The following is a 19,655-nucleotide window of genomic DNA, read 5'->3' on the forward strand; positions in this document are numbered from 1 at the left end:
GTGCTTGTGTCGGGATGAGACTTGATCTAACTTCTTTTCCCGATTTGAATTTGAACCATCTCCCTTTTCCCGTATGTTTTTTTTTTAAATTGTAAACAAATCTAGAAATTCGACTTATCCCATTTTCGTTTTACTGGCGACGAAATGACCTAAATGTGTCGCAAGCGCCAAAACAAAACAAAACAACAAAAAGTGCAGTCTTGAAAGCATTTAATGATGCCTGCCAAATTAACAAGAAATGCAATGAAAAGTTAGTCTTGATTTTTAAGGGAGACTATGTGGTCTTGTATGACGCTCACCTTCGCATCGGAAGATTCTATGTTAGTGTTCCACTCGAAATGGAATCGCCTGACGGGCGTCCTAGTGTTGCTTTTGCCAATGTATCCCTGGGGAAAGCGCTTTGATCACGTTTGGTGGATATTGCTCTAAATAAATGCCAAAGTTTCTTTTTTTTTTGTTTTGAGGGGTAGAATTTCTTGCAATTTTCGTACTCTCTGGCACCAAATAAAAAAATCCCAATAATTTCTTGTGACCCGCGGGTGGTTTAGTGCGGGCTACAATGTCCTTGCTCTGGAATACCCAAGTTTCCCCCTGGTCTTCGAATGGAACTTTGATGAGAGGTGGAAAAAGTTGCATGCAGAGTTCTCGTAAGATTGAAATCCGCCGAGTGTTCTCTTGTTTCGACGATTCATAGTGGGGATCGCAAAGTTCGGTCCTCGGGATAGAATCTATATTCATTCTCTCGCCATACTCTGGTCTAAAAGGAGTACCCATTCTTTGTCTTGCGCGTTCAACATTGCTGTCAGCCCAATTTTGTAAAGCGCTTTAACTGGGTGGGGATCCTGACCTCCCATAGCGGGCAGGGAAGTACACACTGTCTTCTATCCCCTTATATCTGTTTTCCAACATGCTTTCTGTCTTTGTCTTGGAATGAGATTACTTGGTTTTGTCCTGGTCCTGGCCAGATGCCCTGGCCGAGAGGAAAACAGTCGAATGTATAGTTAGTTTTGGGAGCATTGTAAATCACCTCTGTTATGCACTGTATTATGCCTTTATATTATATATTATGATTTGTAAAACATTTGAGTGTGTTCCTCTTAGCGGGGACCTGTGCTTGTGTCTGGATGAGACTTTTAGGTAATCTAAACTAAGTACTTTGATAGAGCGCTTTTGGAATCTACGTCTGTTTCCTATTTGAACCAATTCCCCTTTGTCTTCCCTTTTCTTGGATGCTTTATTGTAATTCTAGAACTTTTTACTATCCCATTTTCTTCCTTTTTACTGGCGCTGATATGACCTTAATGTGTTGCAAGCGCCGTAAAACCCTTAAAAACAAAAACATAAAGCGCTTTAAGTTTATTTCGGGGATGTTTTGTACAGCAGAATTCCACTTGGAATCTTCTCGGCACCCATGATCCCAAGTGTTGTAGGCATTGTAGTGCACTCTTGAAGCTCCTCCGACTTAATGTCACTTGCGCCATAAATCCTCATGTTGCCGGCCAGCTGTCATTATCCTCAAAATAGACAACCGTTTGGGCCTGATTGGTTGCCAAATGTGTAGCTTCCTGTCGGAAAGGGAACTGGTAGAGCGAAGATTTTCGACACTAAAATCCCCTCCCCTGAACTCTTAACTACTACATAAACTGGGTCGGTCTCTCTTTTGTAGGAAGACGTAACGTCCGATATATAAAAAAAATCTGGACCTAATTTTTTCTGGCGCTTAAATGACCTTTTTGATTTGTGGCCCCCAAACTTCTCATTGAAGATAATTGTCTCATCGTCTCGTTCTCTTTGTCAAAAGGTCATATTCCGAGGGAAGGCTTGGATTAATCCAGCCGTAGTTCAGCGCCGCACAAAGTGAGTTAGGGCGAGGCGACTTGTCCACTCGGCGCGGCGGAATCCAACTATACTGTATGAGTACGAAGCAAAGACCACGCGCTGTGATCAGTCCTTTTGCACGTTGTCGTTACCTTTCCTGGGTAGGTCTTTTCCTTCTTATGTGCTCAAAGCGCTTTACAAAGGACCCCAATACAACAGCAACATTAAAATGTGAGACAAGAATGACACTAATGCGCCATTACATTTTACTTTTTCGGAAGGAGCACCGCTGTTACCTTTCAGATATCCCTTTTACAAGAGTGAAACAGTAAAGCGGCGCATCCACGACGCAGGTTTCCCTTGAGGCGCGGCCTTAAATTCTAAACTTGTGGCCGCCTGCTAAAAAGTGCCCATCCACAATACAGGATTGATACAGGCTTTCCCTATTAATTTAGTATGGCACCATCTACAAGTGTAGATGCTGTCTCAAGCTTGACGATTTTCATTATTAAAAAAAGAAGACAAAAAAACAAACAAAAAAAAAAAAAAAAAAAAACAAAACAAAAAACAAAAAAAAAAAAAAAAAACCAGACAAAAACCATCAATATGGTCTAAACCCAGAGACAGAAACACATCATATGGTTTGGCGGATGCGAACTTAGAGAAAAAAATTAAAATTCTAAATTTATCAAAGAGGCAGCAAAAATAATAAACCATCAGCTTGATGGCGTAGAAAGATTTCATGAAAAAGCAGTTGCAATTATCAACAATAAAAAACATTATTACCATGAATTCAGTCTTTTACCATCTGGGAGAAGGTTTTGTCATGTTAAATGTAGAACTAACAAGTACAAATCAACGTTCGTTCCATCGGCGATTAAAATGTTGAATATTTCATATGGTACAGCTAAACTAAGGACTGACTGGTTGATTGATTGACTGATTTATTTATTAATTGTTAGATTGATGGACCAATTGATAATGATGATACTATTATTTAATGTCAGATTACCACAAATGCAACACATTGAAAGCGAATGGATCGGTGTGTGTGTGTGTGTGTGTGTGTGTGTGTGTGCGCGCGCGCACGCGCGTGAGAAAAAAAAAGAAAGTGAGGAATAATAAAGATAGAGAGAGATAGAGTATGAAAAAGTGAAACAGTTGCTGAATATTGAAGTTACCATAGAGAAAGAATAAAAGAAAGAGGGATGGAGAGAGAGAGAGAGAGAGAGAGAGAGAGAGAGAGAGAGAGAGAGAGAGAGAGAGAGAGAGAGAGAGAGCCTCAGTCCTGAATAGTAATGAAATAAAATAAATCGAATTAATTGAACTACTTCCGATACGAATTTTACATTTGCTCGATTCTTTCACTTTGTGCTTCCGTGAACTAAAAATGGATGATCAAGAGACCGAAATCGCAGAGAATCTTAGGAAACAAGTGGATGCCATGTCGAAAGAAACAGCATTCTTGAAAAAATATTTTGCTTTAAGAAAAAGATGTGAACAACTTCAACAGGTGCTTTTTCCATCAATGCCTTAGAAGTGAAAGAGTGATATAGATTTTTTAACGCTAAGAAGTCGAGAACAAGACAAGATCTTGCTCTCTTGCTGAGTCTGCTGACTGCTGTTGTGTGGTCCTCTACCGACTACAACTACAAATCACGTTACCTAGAGAGAAGTATCTGAATCGTGATAAGAACCCCCCGCTCATCTAGGCGACTTCGACATGAACATGACTTAACTCTCCTACTCTAAACAGAAATTTGGGTCAATTTTTAGTTTTAGTACAAGTAGATACAACAATCCCTAGCGGCAGCGGCGGGCTATCGTTATTCTGCTCCTCAGACTCCAGACCCAGATATATCTGCCAATAAAGAAAAATGATTATAATTATTGGCAGACACCTGTCTGGCAATAATGATAAAATACTTTGGCTTTTGATTATTGGCAGACCTTGTCTAGCAATAACTCAAAAGCCTGGCCTTTTCGTTATTGGCAGACACATTTCAAATTAGCAGAAAGATTATATTTTATGCAAAATTATGCCAAACTAGATAGGCGTGAAAAATAAAAAATATTCTGAAAAAAATGCAAAAATGCCAGTGGTAATTTGTGTCCCAAATCAGTTAAGATCAAGTGATATTTTTATTTACCACAAGATGAAAGCAAATAGTGCTCAAATGCCAAATCCAGCTTTTAAAAAACGGAGTGTCTACGTACACGGTCACTTTAGGCAGTTTAGTGAGCAGCAGCAGTGGGAGTCAAATTGTGACGCAACTCGCCCATAAGAGAGTTATGACTGGAAATTGCTGTTCACTTTTACTAAGTTTTAGGGGGGTTCAATTAAAGATGCATAACTTCATTATAAAGAGGAATATCGCAGATATCATGGTATCATTATTTTTGTTACCAACCGGGCACCAAGCCTCAGGATCTACGTACACGGTAACAGTAACATACATGGTAACCTTGAATCTCACCTTTAATGGGTTATATTGCATTGTTTGATTTTTTTAATAACACACACCCACACACACACACACACACAGAGCGAGGTCCATCCATTGCTTGTATTGCAGCGGCAAACCAGTTACCGGAGTTGCCGTGTAAGTAGATCCTGAGGCTAGGTGCCCGGTTACCGTGTACGTAGACACTGCCTTTTAAAAAAAAAAAGTAAATGGAACAATGAAATGTTAGTTTTTGAGACTTTGCACTTAAGTCAAACTGACAATTCACCTTCTTTTTTCAACCAGCAAGAAACTTGTTAATCATTAAATCGGTTCATAGTCCACCAACCATTAACATTTTTTCTACCTACCTACCTGTTAACTTTATTGATCTTCTTTTGTTTCAATAATTTTGTTCATTCTGACCACAATTTTGGGGATATTGATGATGATCCGGAATTTGCCTATTTTGCGGATGAATCCCTAGGCCTAGGTATTGTTCGCTCCAAAACCGACCACATCTGCTTTTTTCCTGTCTTCTTCATTCAAAACAATACAATTTACTATCACACTTCCACAAAACTAGATCCAACAACATATTATTCAAATCAGAGATGAAAATAACTATCAAAACAAGGAATCAAGGAAGCATAGTTGGAAGAAAATTATCTAGCTCATATATGAATTTTAGATACACACCGATATTGGTGTGGATAGACAGCTCAGTAGGTTAGCCCACCTTTCATTTTGTTCCTTTTAGCTGCACATGTCGAATCCGATCGCTCCTTTTTTCTCTCCGATCGCTCCTTTTTTTGTTTGGCCTTGTTCCGTTTCTGAGCATGAATTGGTGGCAAACTGGTGCAAATATATATCACTTTTAAAATCTTAAAATTAAAAGATACCCCCCCCCCCCCCCTTAGGTCTTTTTGGGTCGTATTTGATCACTTTGTTTACCTTGGAGATAAGCCATTTTGTTTGTAAGTGTTAGAAGGCACAACTTGCAGGGTGAGGGTTCTCCCTTAACTCATATGATCATGTTTTTTTGTGGAGGTAGGAAGCCTTCCACATGTTCCTCGAAATAGCTGTACTTTATATTATTCTAACCGTGGATCTTTTATCAGACATTTATACTCAATTTGTCAATTTTTAGTAGCATTTTAAAAATCAAAAGTTGTAGAATAAACCTTGATTGATTGCTAAAAGTATAAAATTTCCTAGCATGACCATTGGTTTGGTTCTCCACAGCTGTTATCGTTGAAGTATTGAAAGGTAGTACTGTTGTTTTAAAAAAAAAATTAGATTTAGGGTTAGTTACAGATCGTAGTAACGGTCCAAGGGTTGTTGTTTTTTTTTTCCTATTAGGGTTAGTTACAGGTACTAGGTTTTATTTTTTTTTTAGTGTAATTCGACACCCGAAACTTGGGTGGATCTTTCCACCAGATTATTTATTCAAATGGCTAATGTGGCACAAAGGGGTACTTCACTCTAGCCTTGATCCAACAAGGGTTTAAAATTTTATTTATTTCAACTCAGCTTCTCATTCCTTGGAAAACAGGTTTATTTTTAGCACAACATAAACATTCATTTAGCATTAAAAGTGTTTTTCTTTTTTTTTTTTGGTTAGGAGTAATGATGTTGGAAATTAAAAGTGTAAGTGCTTCAAAATTGCAAATTGGGCATCAGCTGTGAGGTCTCTTCCAATGTCTTGTTTTGCTTAACGGGACTGGGTTGCCACCTTAGCTGTTCTTGCCAAATATTAAAACAAGAGGGCATAGAGAGAGATAAAGAGAGAGAGAGAGAGAGAGAACAGGGAGTTTAGTCACTGTAACGCTATTAAGCCTGGGATGAAAGCATTGTTATACCTTTTGATAGCAACATTTTTGGGGGGGTCGGGTAGAAAACACTTAAAAGATTTATTTGATGAATTTTTAGAATTGTTCCAATTTACTGCTTTGCATTCTGATTAACCAGTATGAGTCTTATCAAAAAATAATTATTACAGACATGTTGTTCCAATTTGCGTCTTTTACAATTAAAATGTCTTCCCAAGTAACAGCTGTGATGATAACTATATTTTTATTATTTTAACCTCACTTTTAAAATTTATTTTTCCAACACTTTTTCAGTCAAATGAAAAAATGGTGAATAGGATCCAGCATGTAAAGAAATTGATTAAAAGATGCAAGAGAGATAAAAGGTAAGTGCTATATACTGGCACTTTAAAATGTAAAGGCACTAAAATTTGAACGTGGGCAAACAGGAAATCCATAGTTGAAATGATCTTTTCCCATATCAAATAACAGTATATATTTATTCTCATCTGACAACTTTAGTTCTTAAATGACTGAAATGAGGAATTCACAGTTAAAAGGCATTTTGGTTCTAAACTTTACTGCCAGGTCTGCATTTAACTAAAAGAGGGATAAGCAGATGTCACCAAATTTCTTAAACACAATGTTGATATGGTGTTTTTGAAATGCATTTTTGCTAAATTTTAAAATCTTACAAAATGAATTCTATTTTTATCCTCGTTAATAAAATATTTTTAAAACATAGTTTGAAGTTTTGGTTTTATAGATATTTATTATTTGTATGTACTTTGTAAGTTAAAACAATGTTTTTGCACCATATGTCAATTTATTTCATTCTCCTCAGAATTATAACAAATCGCTTAGATGAACATGGTGACAACTACAAGGATGCCCAAGTTCCCTACATGTGGGAGGTAAAAGTTGTACCTGTAAATGGAGACCCTAAATATTATGCTTGTGTAATATGGTATCATAAGTAGACAAACTTGCATGCACCCCAATGTATTATTATAACTAAATGTTTATTTACTGACAAACTATAAAAAACAGTATCAGATCATTGGGCCAGATTGATATTTTTATCTTTTTAAGAAATGTTTCTTAAAGGGCACCTCTTCATAGTAGTTCCAAAAGGATTGGCCACTATTCTGTGTCACCCTTAAGGGGAATCTTGGCTGTGAAAATCGACAGTCAATATCAACATTTTTTATTTTGAGTTTTATCCACATTTTCAATCTATGGCTACTTATGACAATATTTTTTTTTTTTATTTCGTGATCAAAAATACTTTTATCCCCAGTAATATCATTGTTTATATGAGGTTAGGTAACTTCATTTTCATGAGTTGATGATGGAAAAACCCATATATTTTGACATCAATATAAAGTTCACCTCTCTTCTACAAACCCCCAAATAGTATAATCTCCCAGCTAATGATTTCCACTAGAAATATCTCATTCAACTCATGGAATTGTGAGAGAAAACTATGTCATATTCCTTGTTGTAGTATTATGGTTACATATGTGATCTGGTCACGCGTGACCTTTGTGCTCAGTTGGGGAGTTGAGTTCATGATTAGGTAACCAGGGACAAAAGCTATAAACAGGTGTAAACAACTCAGTCCATTTCATTGTGTTTTCGTTTCTTTTTCATTATAATTTTATTATTGAAAAACATTGATTTTGTTCATTCCAATTTGATTTACCTCGAGGGAGGTCCCAGCAATGCTGTTGGTGCATTTTGGATCCAACAATCATTATGGGAGAATCTTTTGTAGTTGAGTTAGTCACATTTGACGCAACACTACATTTTATTCCATTAAAAATTACATTTTCATGAACTAATGGTTGGAAATGTTTGAAATTTGCACCTGACATTTATCTATGTAAAATTAAGATTTCATCACATTTTTTTTTATTGATATGAGCAAGACCTTTTTTTGGTCCGATTTTGACATTTTTAACAATAGATGATAGGAAGAATTTCTAAAAATTATTTTAAAATGGTCTAAGAATTCACCCTGCAAAGTCAAAGGTCTTGAGGATAGGTACACGTCAAAGGGAGCAGATCAAAGTAAAAGATCAGGAACTCGAAGAAATAGACACTTTCTGCTGTCTCGGAAGTATAATTGACAAGGATGGAGGCACGGAAGCAGAGGTGAAAGCACGAATAGGAAAGGCACAGGCTGCATTCACATCTTTGAACAGAGTTTGGAGAACTAAAGATATCTCCCTTCGACTAAAGCTAAGACTTTTCAACTCAAATGTGAAGTCTGTCCTACTGTATGGATGTGAAACTTGGAATGCATCTCAGGCATGTATAAGGAGGGTCCAGATTTTCGTAAACAGGTGCATGCGTAAGCTACTCAGAATAAAATGGATGGATAGAATAAAAAATGAAGAAGTATGGAAAAGAACACAGCAGAAACCAGTGGGAGAAGAAATAGGAAGAAGACGATGGAGGTGGATTGGACACACGCTTAGAAAGAACGACTCCACTATAACAAAGAAAGTATTGGACTGGAACCCTCAGGCAGAAGATCAAGGGGAAGGCCACGAGGAACATGGAAAAGAATTAAAGAAGCTGATATACAGAGAAGTGGTAAGACCTGGAATGAGATTAAAAAGATAGCTCAGGATAGGGAAGGATGGAAACTGTTTGTCTGTGGCCTATACCCTGACCCAGGGTGAAAAAGGCAATGATGATGATTTTAAAATGCATTTTTAAGCATATCTTTTAAAAAATGTGACAATGATTCTGATATTTATATTTTAAATCGTAAGTTATATTCCACATTTCCATCAGTATCCTCAATTGAAACACTTAAAATGAATTTTCCAGGAGGATCATTTGTTATTGGGTGGTAGAGCTCCCCCTTCATATCCAGGTGGTGGCTCTGACTCTGATATGGAAGGAAAGAGTCGATTGGAACCTAAGTCAGCATTATCTTCTATACAGCCTCTCTTACAGGCCCATGGGTTGGGACATTTAGACACTAAATCTAAAAAGGTGAGGGCTATATAAATTTGTGAGATGATGATATTTTACATTGACTTAATTTTATTGAGGTTTACTAAACCTTGTTTTAATTAGGCCCATAGATTTTTGATAACCTGAGTCAAATGAAAGCTTCTCTTGATGCAAGTTTTTTTGTTTGTTGTTTTTTCTTCTTTTTTACCCTGCATCATGTAAACTCTTTTCTTGAAATGGCATCATCGCATTAATAAAACATAAAAAGCAAACAGCATGCTCAAGTTCAAGAGTAAAGATCATAGCAGTTCAAAATTGAAAAAAAAAATAAATCAAACAAACAAAAATTGTATAAGATTTACTGGTTTGATCTAGATAAGAATATGCCTGTTATATGCCTGTTCAAATTAGGATCCAAACTGACAAAAAGATATTGAAAACCAGAGATAGGCGTCAGGTCAAGTTTTGTGCAATGTCCATGAGTTAAAAAGTGAAAATAATAAACATGATGAGATATTAAAATTGTCTGTCACCCATACAAGAATGATGATGATTTCCGCTCAGGTAATATTTTTTGAGAAGTTAACCCATTCTGGCCCTGCTGGAAAATCTTTCATGCAGATGCAAACCTTTTTACATCACTGGTAATTTTCAGCCTGTCTCACAGCTGTCTGCGCATGCACAGTGATCGTTTACTTCTGTTATACCTAATAATACTCCTTTCATGTCACTTTCTCAAAACAATGTAATACTTACTACATAGGTTGTACTTCAGGTTACCAAGAAACTGCTGTCAAATTCAGTGAGGTCTTATGTTTTTATGGAAAGCCTCCACCATTTATACAATGTCATGAGTCATAATCATAACTTCATCAAAACATGGCTTCTCTCACTTCATCATCACCAGCATGACCACCTTATCCACATTATCATCCTCTAACTTATCATCATCGTCATTATCACCACTAAAACCACCACTACAACAACCACTACCACATAATCATCACAGCTACAACGACTGTTAACTTATAGTTGTCATTACTACTATCACTACAACCACCACATCATCGTCTCGTCCACAAACACTTATATTCATATTATTGGGCATCATTGAAATTAATTACTGAAAATAGAAGGATTCAGTATTTGTGAAATAATATCCTATCCCACCCTTTCCCAGTAAAACAGAATGGACTCGCCCAGTTTCTAAAACTTGGGACTTTTACTTTGTGCGTAATGGGCATATAATAATTTGTGTTAACTTTGCAACTCTTCTAAGATTTCACCTGTTTATTCCCCCCCCCCCCCCCCTCTCTCTCTCTCTCTCTCTCTCTCTCTCTCTCTCTCTCTCTCACTCTCTCTCTCCCTCCCCTCCCTCCCTCTCTTTATCTTTTCCTCTCACCTTCTTTCCCCCCCCCCCCCCCCTCTCTCCTCTCTCTCTTTTTCAATCTGCCACACTGTCTAATTCCCTCTCTAGATTTTTCTCTACCTTTCTCTCTCTCTCTCTCTCTCTCTCTCTCTCTCTCTCTCTCTCTCTCTCTCTCTCTCTCCTCTCTCTCTCTCTCTCTCTCTCTCTCTCTCTCTCTCTCTCTCTCTCTCTCTCTCTCCTCTCTCTTCTCTCTCTCTCTCTCTCTCTCTCTCTCTCTCTTCTCTCTCTCTCTCTCTCTCTCTCTCTCTCTCTCTCTCTCTCTCTCTCTCTCTCTCTCTCTCTCTCTCTCTCTCTCTCTTTCTTTCTTATCTTATTATATGTTTGCAAATATTTTTTTTTTTTAACACTATGGCTCCGAAACCACTGGACAATATTATCACTATAACCACAACCACATCGTCATCACTACAACCACCACCACAATATCATTATCACCAACAGCACCACTACAACTTTCATCACCACATCATTATCACCCGTACCACCAGTACAACCAACATCACATCATCATCATCACCACCACCACCACTACTACAACCATCTACCACATCATCATCATCATCATCATAATTACCACCACCACATCGTCATCATCACTCCCATCAATACTGCAACCACACCACATCATCATCACCACTACAACAGTCAACACTACCACATCATCTCTACCACCACTCCTGCAACCACCATCACCATATCATGACATCCGCCATTACTGCAACCATAGCCACATCAACATCATCACTGCCACCATTAATAATACTCCCATTACTGCATCATCATTTTCGCTACCAACATTGTTACAATCTCCTTCACCACATCATCAATACAACCAGTACTATAACCATCATCATCATCAGCATCTCAACAACCACTACTACAACTACCAACGCATCATCATCACTACCACCGTTATTGCAACCACTACCATTACTTACATCAATACCACCACTAATACTACCACCACAACCACACCATCATCACTACCACAACTACAACCACCACTATCACATCATCACTACCACTATTACTACAACCACCACAATATCATCTCTACCACCACAATTACAACCACCAATACATCATCATTATCTCTACCACCACTACAATAACCATCACCACAACATCATCTCTACTAACACTACTACCACCACATTATCATCACTACCACCACTACTCCAACAACCAGCATCACACGATCATCACTACCATTATTTCAACCACCACTACATCATCATTATCTCTACCAACTACAGAGCTATTTGTATATTTTCATTAGACATCATTTGATTTAGTAATAATAATAGCGATAAATCTTTATTGTCCACAAAATAGGTTTTGGAGTTGTGTTTGATGTGAAGAAAAAAAAAAGTCAATGAGGCTGGTGACATTATGTTTTGTATAGCTCTGTACTGTCCATAACAGATTTGATTTTGTATGCGGGAATTCCTGTTTCCCCTTTGAAATTCTCCCGCTATTGTTTATTGTATTTGGTATTTAAAAATTGTAATTTGTGTCCAGGCTTTTTTGAGTGGTCAGACATTTTTACAGGTTTTTCCATACTTTGGTGCTAGCCTCCATGTATTGTCCGTTTTAATGCTATAGACACCGAGATAAACTCCAGCTCCATGTGCCGAATGGCTATGAAGGACTTTTTAAAAAAAAATGTTACTTTGTGTTAAAACTAGATTTTTATTTCTGTGTTTTTTATGCAGATAAAAACAGAGAAAGAAAAAGACCCCAATGCACCCAAAAAGCCAGCTAATGCTTTCCTTATGTTTTGTCAAACTCAACGTGCTACAGTTCAAGAAGAGTACTTAAAGGTTTGTAGAAATTCTTCTTCTTTTAAAAAAATTTTTCTTGGGTTTTTATATTTTTTAAAATCATTTTTTTTAAATTTTTGCTTTTGTTATTGAATGTTATGTCTAAAATCAAGCAGAATCACTTATTTGATTCTTCTTCTTCTTCTTCTTCTTCTTCTTCTTCTTCTTCTTCTTCTTCTTCTTCTTCTTCTTCTTCTTCTTCTTCTTCTTCTTCTTCTTCTTCTTCTTCTTCTTCTTCTTCTTCTTCTTCTTCTTCTTCTTCTTCTTCTTCTTCTTCTTCTTCTTCTTCTTCTTCTTCTTCTTCTTCTTCTTCTTCTTCTTCTTCTTCTTCTTCTTCTTCTTCTTCTTCTTCTTCTTCTTCCTCTTCTTCTTTTATAAGAATTAATTCAAATAAACGAAAGAATCAGCTTAAACATTTAACACAAACAGAAGCGAAGATAAAGCAGCTTTTTGTGTCCAGCACTACACATCCTTCAAAATTATAGGAATTGCTCTCTTCCTTTCATTTTACAATTAACTCAGACCTGGGACAAGAAATGTGTGTACTCTCTCAGATAATTTTTTTTGGGGGGTTATTTTTGGTACCATAAAATAAGGACCTTCTTATTGTATTATGAATTTAGGAAAGTGACATGATTTGACTAGTCAATTGATATGTCATATCTGTGTTGTGTATAAATTAATCCATATGTTTGTCTTATTGGTCTATTTTCGCTTATTCAAAAAGTTCCGACAATTTTTTCACCAACCATTTACAGGCCTGTTATTACCCTGAAGTATTAAATACATATTAGCCATTAATCTTACTTATTACAATAATATAAAGGGTTTCTTTTTTAGCCACCAATTTCTGAAACAATAATTATTGGTAACAATGACATTTTAAACTATGGAGTATAAATTTGAAATATATGAAACGACGTGGATATTTTGCTATTGATCCTTATGGACAATATGATTTGTTTAGAACAGTACTGGAACTAAAGCTGTATAAATGTGTTCATATAATGTTATGTTAAACTCTTGTGACCACCTGTTGGATATAATGAGGGATGAAGACATTTAGACTGGAATTTATAACTTTCTGCATACGCAATGATCAAAGCTGCCCCAAGATGTTATTGGAAAGTTATATGATTGTCATTCGTACAACTCGATTGCCTCTGTATCTGTGAAGTACTATGTAAACCTCCTTGTGGAGTATCGCATGCAAGGGGTGGTGGACACAAATGTCCACATGTGGCTAGTCATTTCATATGCGTGAGTTGTGAACAAACTGGTTCATCGTTTCTTCACTGATTGGGTACCTAATTTTAAGGTACAATAGTGGTATGTAATTCTATCCCAGGCAAATTGGTTTTCTGCCTTTGTTTTCCTAAAGCGTTTTTGATGTTCACTGTTCAATTTGATTCTGTATCTACTTTTTTCCCTTTGGATTTTTCCACACTGTCTGTTGAAATTTCTTCTTTATAATTATAAATCACTTCTCCTTAATTCAATGAAGTGATTTGAAATTGAAATCATATTTATTCCAGTTTTTCTTTTCTGTCCATTATTGATTGAAAATCAAGTTTGCTTCATTATTTTAATTTTCTCATAATGCCTGAGATGTTCGTGGATTGCAATTTAGACTTGTCAAGCATTGATAAAGATGTGAGGAATAAATTCAATTGTCATGACGGGAAGTTCAAGATGATAATAGTGATTATTTTTCTGACTATATCAGTAAAATTTAAGAGGCCAGATGGGTTTTTTCTTGTATCGTTGTCAACGTTTGAAGTATGGCTTTGAATTTGACTTGAATCATTCGGCAGTGGTGATGTCTTTGATTAACAAAAGCTGGTTTTGCTTTATTTCTTATCTGAATTGTATACTTTAAAATCTCATTGTGTTTGTAGTTTATGATCAGATTTTTTAGCCTGCTTTGTGTAGTGCTTATACTTGATTGTGACAATAAGTTTCTTGTTTGTAAAGCTTATAGCTTTGATTACATCATCAGTAGAAACTTTGTTGGGGCATTGTTAGTCTTTGGTGAATCATATTTACACGAATGACATGCTTATTTAACATTCCTTCCACGTCAAATCAATGACATACTTCCAGTAAGTAATAACACCCACCATTTTAATGCATTAGATTATATCACCTTCCTCTCTAATGATGCCCTTATTTGTTTTAAAACTTTAATCTTCAGTCAATTTTTATAGAGCTCATTTACAGCTCTAACAAGCCTGTGGACAGATCAGAAAATTAATTATAAATTAGGGCAAAATCGTGCTTTTTATGAAAATGTAAATGAGATGCTGGACTGCTATAGTTACTGAGTCCCATTCCATTTGTTGTGAAAATTCATAATCGATTTAATTTTTTAATTTTTATATTTGTCTTACACCAAAATAGGAGCACAAGGAAGAAATTGCACATCATGAACTCACAAAAACTTTGGCGCAACAATGGAATGTTTTAGTTCCAGAGGAGAAGAGAGTAAGTGGATAAAATTGTTATCATAAACTGTTGCTCTTCCTAAATTGCATATATTTCTCTGTAAGACATAAATCTCAAATTGCATATATTTGTAAATGTAGACGATTTGATATGATGCTTATTGGGTGAATTTTCACTCATAATAATATTTTTTCTCAATTAAGTCTATCGCAGTTTTTAATGTTTTTACTGAACAAGATTTTATTTGACAGACTGATTTCTACTACTTTTTTGTTGACCAGATGGACATTGATTCAACTAGATTCACTTGCACAGCACATCAATGCTATTTTTTTTTTGGTGCCATTTGATTTGCTTAACCATTATCCTCACTTGTGCAATGTCTTTCTTGAATTTAACAAATTAAGGACATTGAACTATGTCACTCTGATGTGTTGTTAGTTGTAGTAAAAGTGAAAACCAAACAGAAAACGTTTCCATTTTTCCAATTGATGAATGCTGTTGTTGTTGTTATATTGGTTAAATCAACTGCGATTGTGCACAAGTGAGTATAGATTTAGCATATATCAGTAACAAACCTCTTGAATATAACAGGAGATAACATATTGTCATGCTAAAGAAATTGATGGAGTGCATTTTAAAACAATATATATTTGGTTCTTTTTCCTTCAACTAGATATACTATAATATGTATGAGAAGGAGAAAGAGAGATACGAGAGGGAAATGCGTAGCTACAAACCAAAGCAAGAGGCAGCAGCAGATGGAGTCAACAATTCGACAGATTTCACGTCCAATGCTGGGGAAACACCACTAACAGCCATAAAGGAAGAAGCATTGTTATGAGAGATGCAAGTAACAGACCTGCCACTTGAACAGATTTGATTTGGATGCACACATTTGGGGGGGGAATTTATTTTTTCAACAGATTCAGATTTTAAAAGTTTTTATATTAATAGTAGAGAAAATGTGATTAGTTTTCCCAAAAATGGCTATATATTTTATTTGCGTTACATTACACCAATTCTCAAGCATTTTAAAGTGACATTTTGTATACATAATGATGAATATCATGCATTTAAGAGATTTTTTTACAAATTTGAGGGGGGGGGGGGGGGGGGGGGGGGGGGGCTTGTTTTCTATTTTTCTAAAATATACAATTTTTGTGTGTGACCTGTCTGTGGTAGGTCTGAAGCAATGGTAGATGGGATCCAATTTCTTAGCGCAGTGGTGTCTTTTATTTTGCCATCCAAATGTTTCTATCTGCTTGTCTTATTTTTTCATTTGCTTGTCTTATTTTTTCATTGGATATAAAATCGTGTTCTTTCCTTAATCATGCAGACTAAATAAACACATGCATTAAAACAATTTTTTTACCACTGAAGGAAAAGAACATATTTTTATTTACTATGGCAAGACTCGAAGGCCTGGAGTGCAATAGATAAAATAATTCAGTAATGTCCATACAGACTATTTTGCTCGTACTAGTAAACTCTGGAATACCCTAGTGCAATTCATTAGAGGAATAAAAAAAATCTCAAACTTTAAATCTCTGGGTGGGGTTCCTACCTCCCATAGCGGGCAGGGAGGTACTTGCTATGTCTTCTATCCCCTCTCATCTGTTTTTCAATTGCTTTCTGTCTTTGTCTTGGAATGAGATTGCTTGGTTTTGTCCTGACTTTGGTCGGAGTCCTTGGCTGGTGGGGAAACAGTCGAATGTATAGTTATAGTTTTGGGAGATGATATTTTTTTCCTTGTAAATCATCTCTCTGTTATGCATTGTATTATGTTTGGTTTACATATTATATTATATGATTTGTAAACATTTGAGTGTATTCCTCTTAGTTGGGACCTGTGCTTGTGTCTGGATGAGACTTTTAGGTGATCTCAAACTAAACACTTTGATAGTGTGCTCTTGGAATCTACATCTTTTTCCTATTTGAACCAAGTCCCCTTTGTCTTACCTTTTCTTTTGTGCTTTAATTGTAATTCTATAACTTTTTACTATCCCATTTTCTTCCTTTCACTGGTGCTGATATGACCTTAATGTGTTGCAAGCGCCGTAAAACCCTTAAAAACAAACAAACTTTAAATCTGCTTTAAAAACCCATTTTTTCACAATTCATTTTACACCATGCCAACATCATGTTTAAATGATATTATTTTAGCAATGTGTATTTTGTTTCCATGTTTAATTTTGAGTACTAGGTGGAGTCTTTGACCTCCCATGGTGGTCAGGAGGCTTGATGGCTAGATCTAAATCTTATGATTATTCTGTCATCTTTGTTTTTACTGGCATTGACATAACCTTAAAGCACCTTAAAAGCAAACAACCATTCACACATATATGCGAAATATTATCCTCCTTTTGACGTTTTTCACGGAACCATTACATTAGATTTTCTGGAAAAGTAGACAGTGGCAAGCTTTTGAAAAGATGCAAGATTTTTTTGTTGTTGCCATCATTGTTAGAATTGTTGAAAATTTAACTTGATTACTATTACACGAGTAATAAAGAATTATATAAAAATCACAATGTTTCAAAAGTGTGTTGTTGTCATTAATTTGCTAATTATTATATAGATTAATGGTAATAGTGATTTAGGACTGGGATTCTGTCTCAGAAATGTGAGTGGAGCATGGACTTAATAATAAGAAATTAAAAGAGTAGAAAAGTTTTAGGAGATAAGGTGAATAAAAACTGTTGCTGGGATTGCTAGTTGAATATTAGAATGATAGGACATCCTTTGTCCGACTGTATGAGAAACAAGCCTTTTCACATTGTCATTCACCTTCCAAAAATAAAACTTTTTAAACTTTTAGTTTCATTGCAGTCCTCTTAAGATAAAATGCGTCCTGATTTTCTGCTCTAAATCATTAGTTATTTGAGAAGTTTAGGATAAACTCTGCCCAAGAGCTAATTCAGATAAGATAAAATCATCAATCTGGATCTGCACGACTGGGACTGGGATAGACAGGGTCTCAATCATCCCTCTGCCCTTCCAAGTGCTTAGATCATCATGTCTTGTCCTACATGTTAAATGTTGCTGTTGACCAGGGACCCCTTGTAAAGTGCATTGAGCACGTTAAGTGGATATTGCGCTATATAAATACTCAATTCAATTTTAATCATCGTATGTCTGTTGCATGGGAAAGATGACTCTTATAACAAATAAGTCGAAAAAAAATCTGTCGGTATAGCCAAGCTTAACAGGCTGTCTTTCTGGGGATATTTATTAAAGGAGGATAACAAATATATTAAACAAATGTTTGGGTTGCTGAAAGTTGTTCCTCTTGATTGATAAGATGCTTTTTTTCTGGTCTCCTGATAAAATGCTTTTTTTTCTGGTCTCCGGGACTTTATCTTAAGCGGACTGCAGTGTATGCATCTCCTATGGTGGGCTGTTGGTCAGGCTATTTATTCTTTTCTCTTTATCTGTTTTCTGAGTTGCTTTCTGTCTTGGCTTGGAATGGGATTACTTAGTTTTATCCTAGCCCTGGCCGGAGTACTTGACTGGGAGAGAAACAGTCAAATGTATAGTTATTGTTTTGGACGATTATATTTTTTTCCTTGTATATCATCTCTCTGTTATGTACTATTATATTTTTTTAGCTTTTAAATATATAATGTTTTGTAAACATATGAGTGATCCTCTTAGTTGGGACCTGTTATAGTGTCTGGATGAGACTAAGTGCACTGATAGAGTGCTCTTGGATCTACATCTTTCCCTATTTGAATCATTCTTTATGTCTTATTTTTTCTTGTATGCTTTCAATTGTAAATCTCTTTTTTTTACTATCCCATTTTCTTCCTTTATACTGGTGCTGAAATGACCTGAATGTGTTGTAAGCGTCGTCAAACCCTTTAAAACAAAACAAACAAAAAACAACTGGGTGGGGATCCTGACCTCCCATAGCGGGCAGGGAGGTACATACTGTGTCTTCTATCCCCTTATATCTGTTTTCCAACATGCTTTCTGTCTTTGTCTTGGAATGAGATTACTTGGTTTTGTCCTGGCCCTGGCCTGAGTCCTAGCTGGGAGGGAAACAGTCAAATGCATAGTTATTGTTTTGGGAGATGATATTCTTTTCCTTGTAAATCATCTCTCTGTTATGTATTATTATATTTGTTATTTTTAATGTATAATGTAAGCATTTGAGTGTATTCCTCTCTGTTGGATTCTGTGCTTGTGTCCGGATGAGACTTATAGGTGATCTCAAACTAAGTACATTGGTGGTATGCTCTTGGAATCTACATCTGATCCCTATTTGTTCCCAGTTCCCCTTTGTCTTACTTTCTCTTGGGTGCTTTATTTGTAATTCTAGAACTTTTACTATCCCATTTTCTTCCTTTTTTACTGGCGCTGATATGACCTTAATGTGTTGCAAGCGCCGTAAAACTCTTAAAAACAAAAACAAACAAACAAAAAACAACTGATAAATAAACTGAAAGTATAATGAACTAATCATTAAGCTGACATCTTTTTGTTAAAACACAAATGAGACTTGGGATTCTGAATGGGGTTCCCGATCTTCCCCATAGTGGGCAGGGAGGTACTTGCTGTGTCTTCTATTGAGCCACAAGCACATCTTATTTGCAGGTCTGATAATCTGACACAATTATGGTCTTGTTTTAACATTGTACTAGTGCACAATATTTTGCTTTGGTTTGAGAGTATTTTCATTCAACAATGAGCCCATAACAACTTGGGTAATCAGACCTGCAGATAAGTACATGTTGTACCACACTTATCTCTCCAACATAACAGGCTTTCATTTCATTCAGACTCCATCCAACACAGAGAATTCACACTTTGATACGATTTTCACAACATTCTCTTTATTTGTTTAGACCATTTCTTTGTTATGTTAACGAACGTTTGCATCCAAACCATTCGTTGTTTGCTTGGATTCATT

General features: G+C 36.0%; 1 protein-coding gene across 1 annotated transcript; it reads left to right on the top strand.

Annotated features, from left to right (window-relative positions):
- Positions 1-3,188: 3,188 nt before the first annotated feature.
- LOC144966032 (uncharacterized) lies at positions 3,189-17,284 on the top strand. The gene is made up of 7 exons (XM_078902022.1): positions 3,189-3,331; positions 6,389-6,459; positions 6,918-6,987; positions 8,915-9,082; positions 12,188-12,295; positions 14,696-14,779; positions 15,417-17,284. Exons 1-7 carry the CDS (start codon positions 3,209-3,211, stop codon positions 15,582-15,584), a joined length of 792 nt encoding a protein of 263 aa, XP_078758148.1. The 5' UTR covers positions 3,189-3,208; the 3' UTR covers positions 15,585-17,284.
- The last annotated feature ends 2,371 nt before the right edge of the window (positions 17,285-19,655 follow it).

Source organism: Berghia stephanieae, chromosome 2 (assembly GCF_034508935.2).
Source record: "Berghia stephanieae isolate SIO BIC M18660-M18661 chromosome 2, UCSD_Bste_1.3, whole genome shotgun sequence".
In the NCBI taxonomy this organism is placed as follows: Eukaryota; Metazoa; Mollusca; class Gastropoda; order Nudibranchia; family Aeolidiidae; genus Berghia; species Berghia stephanieae.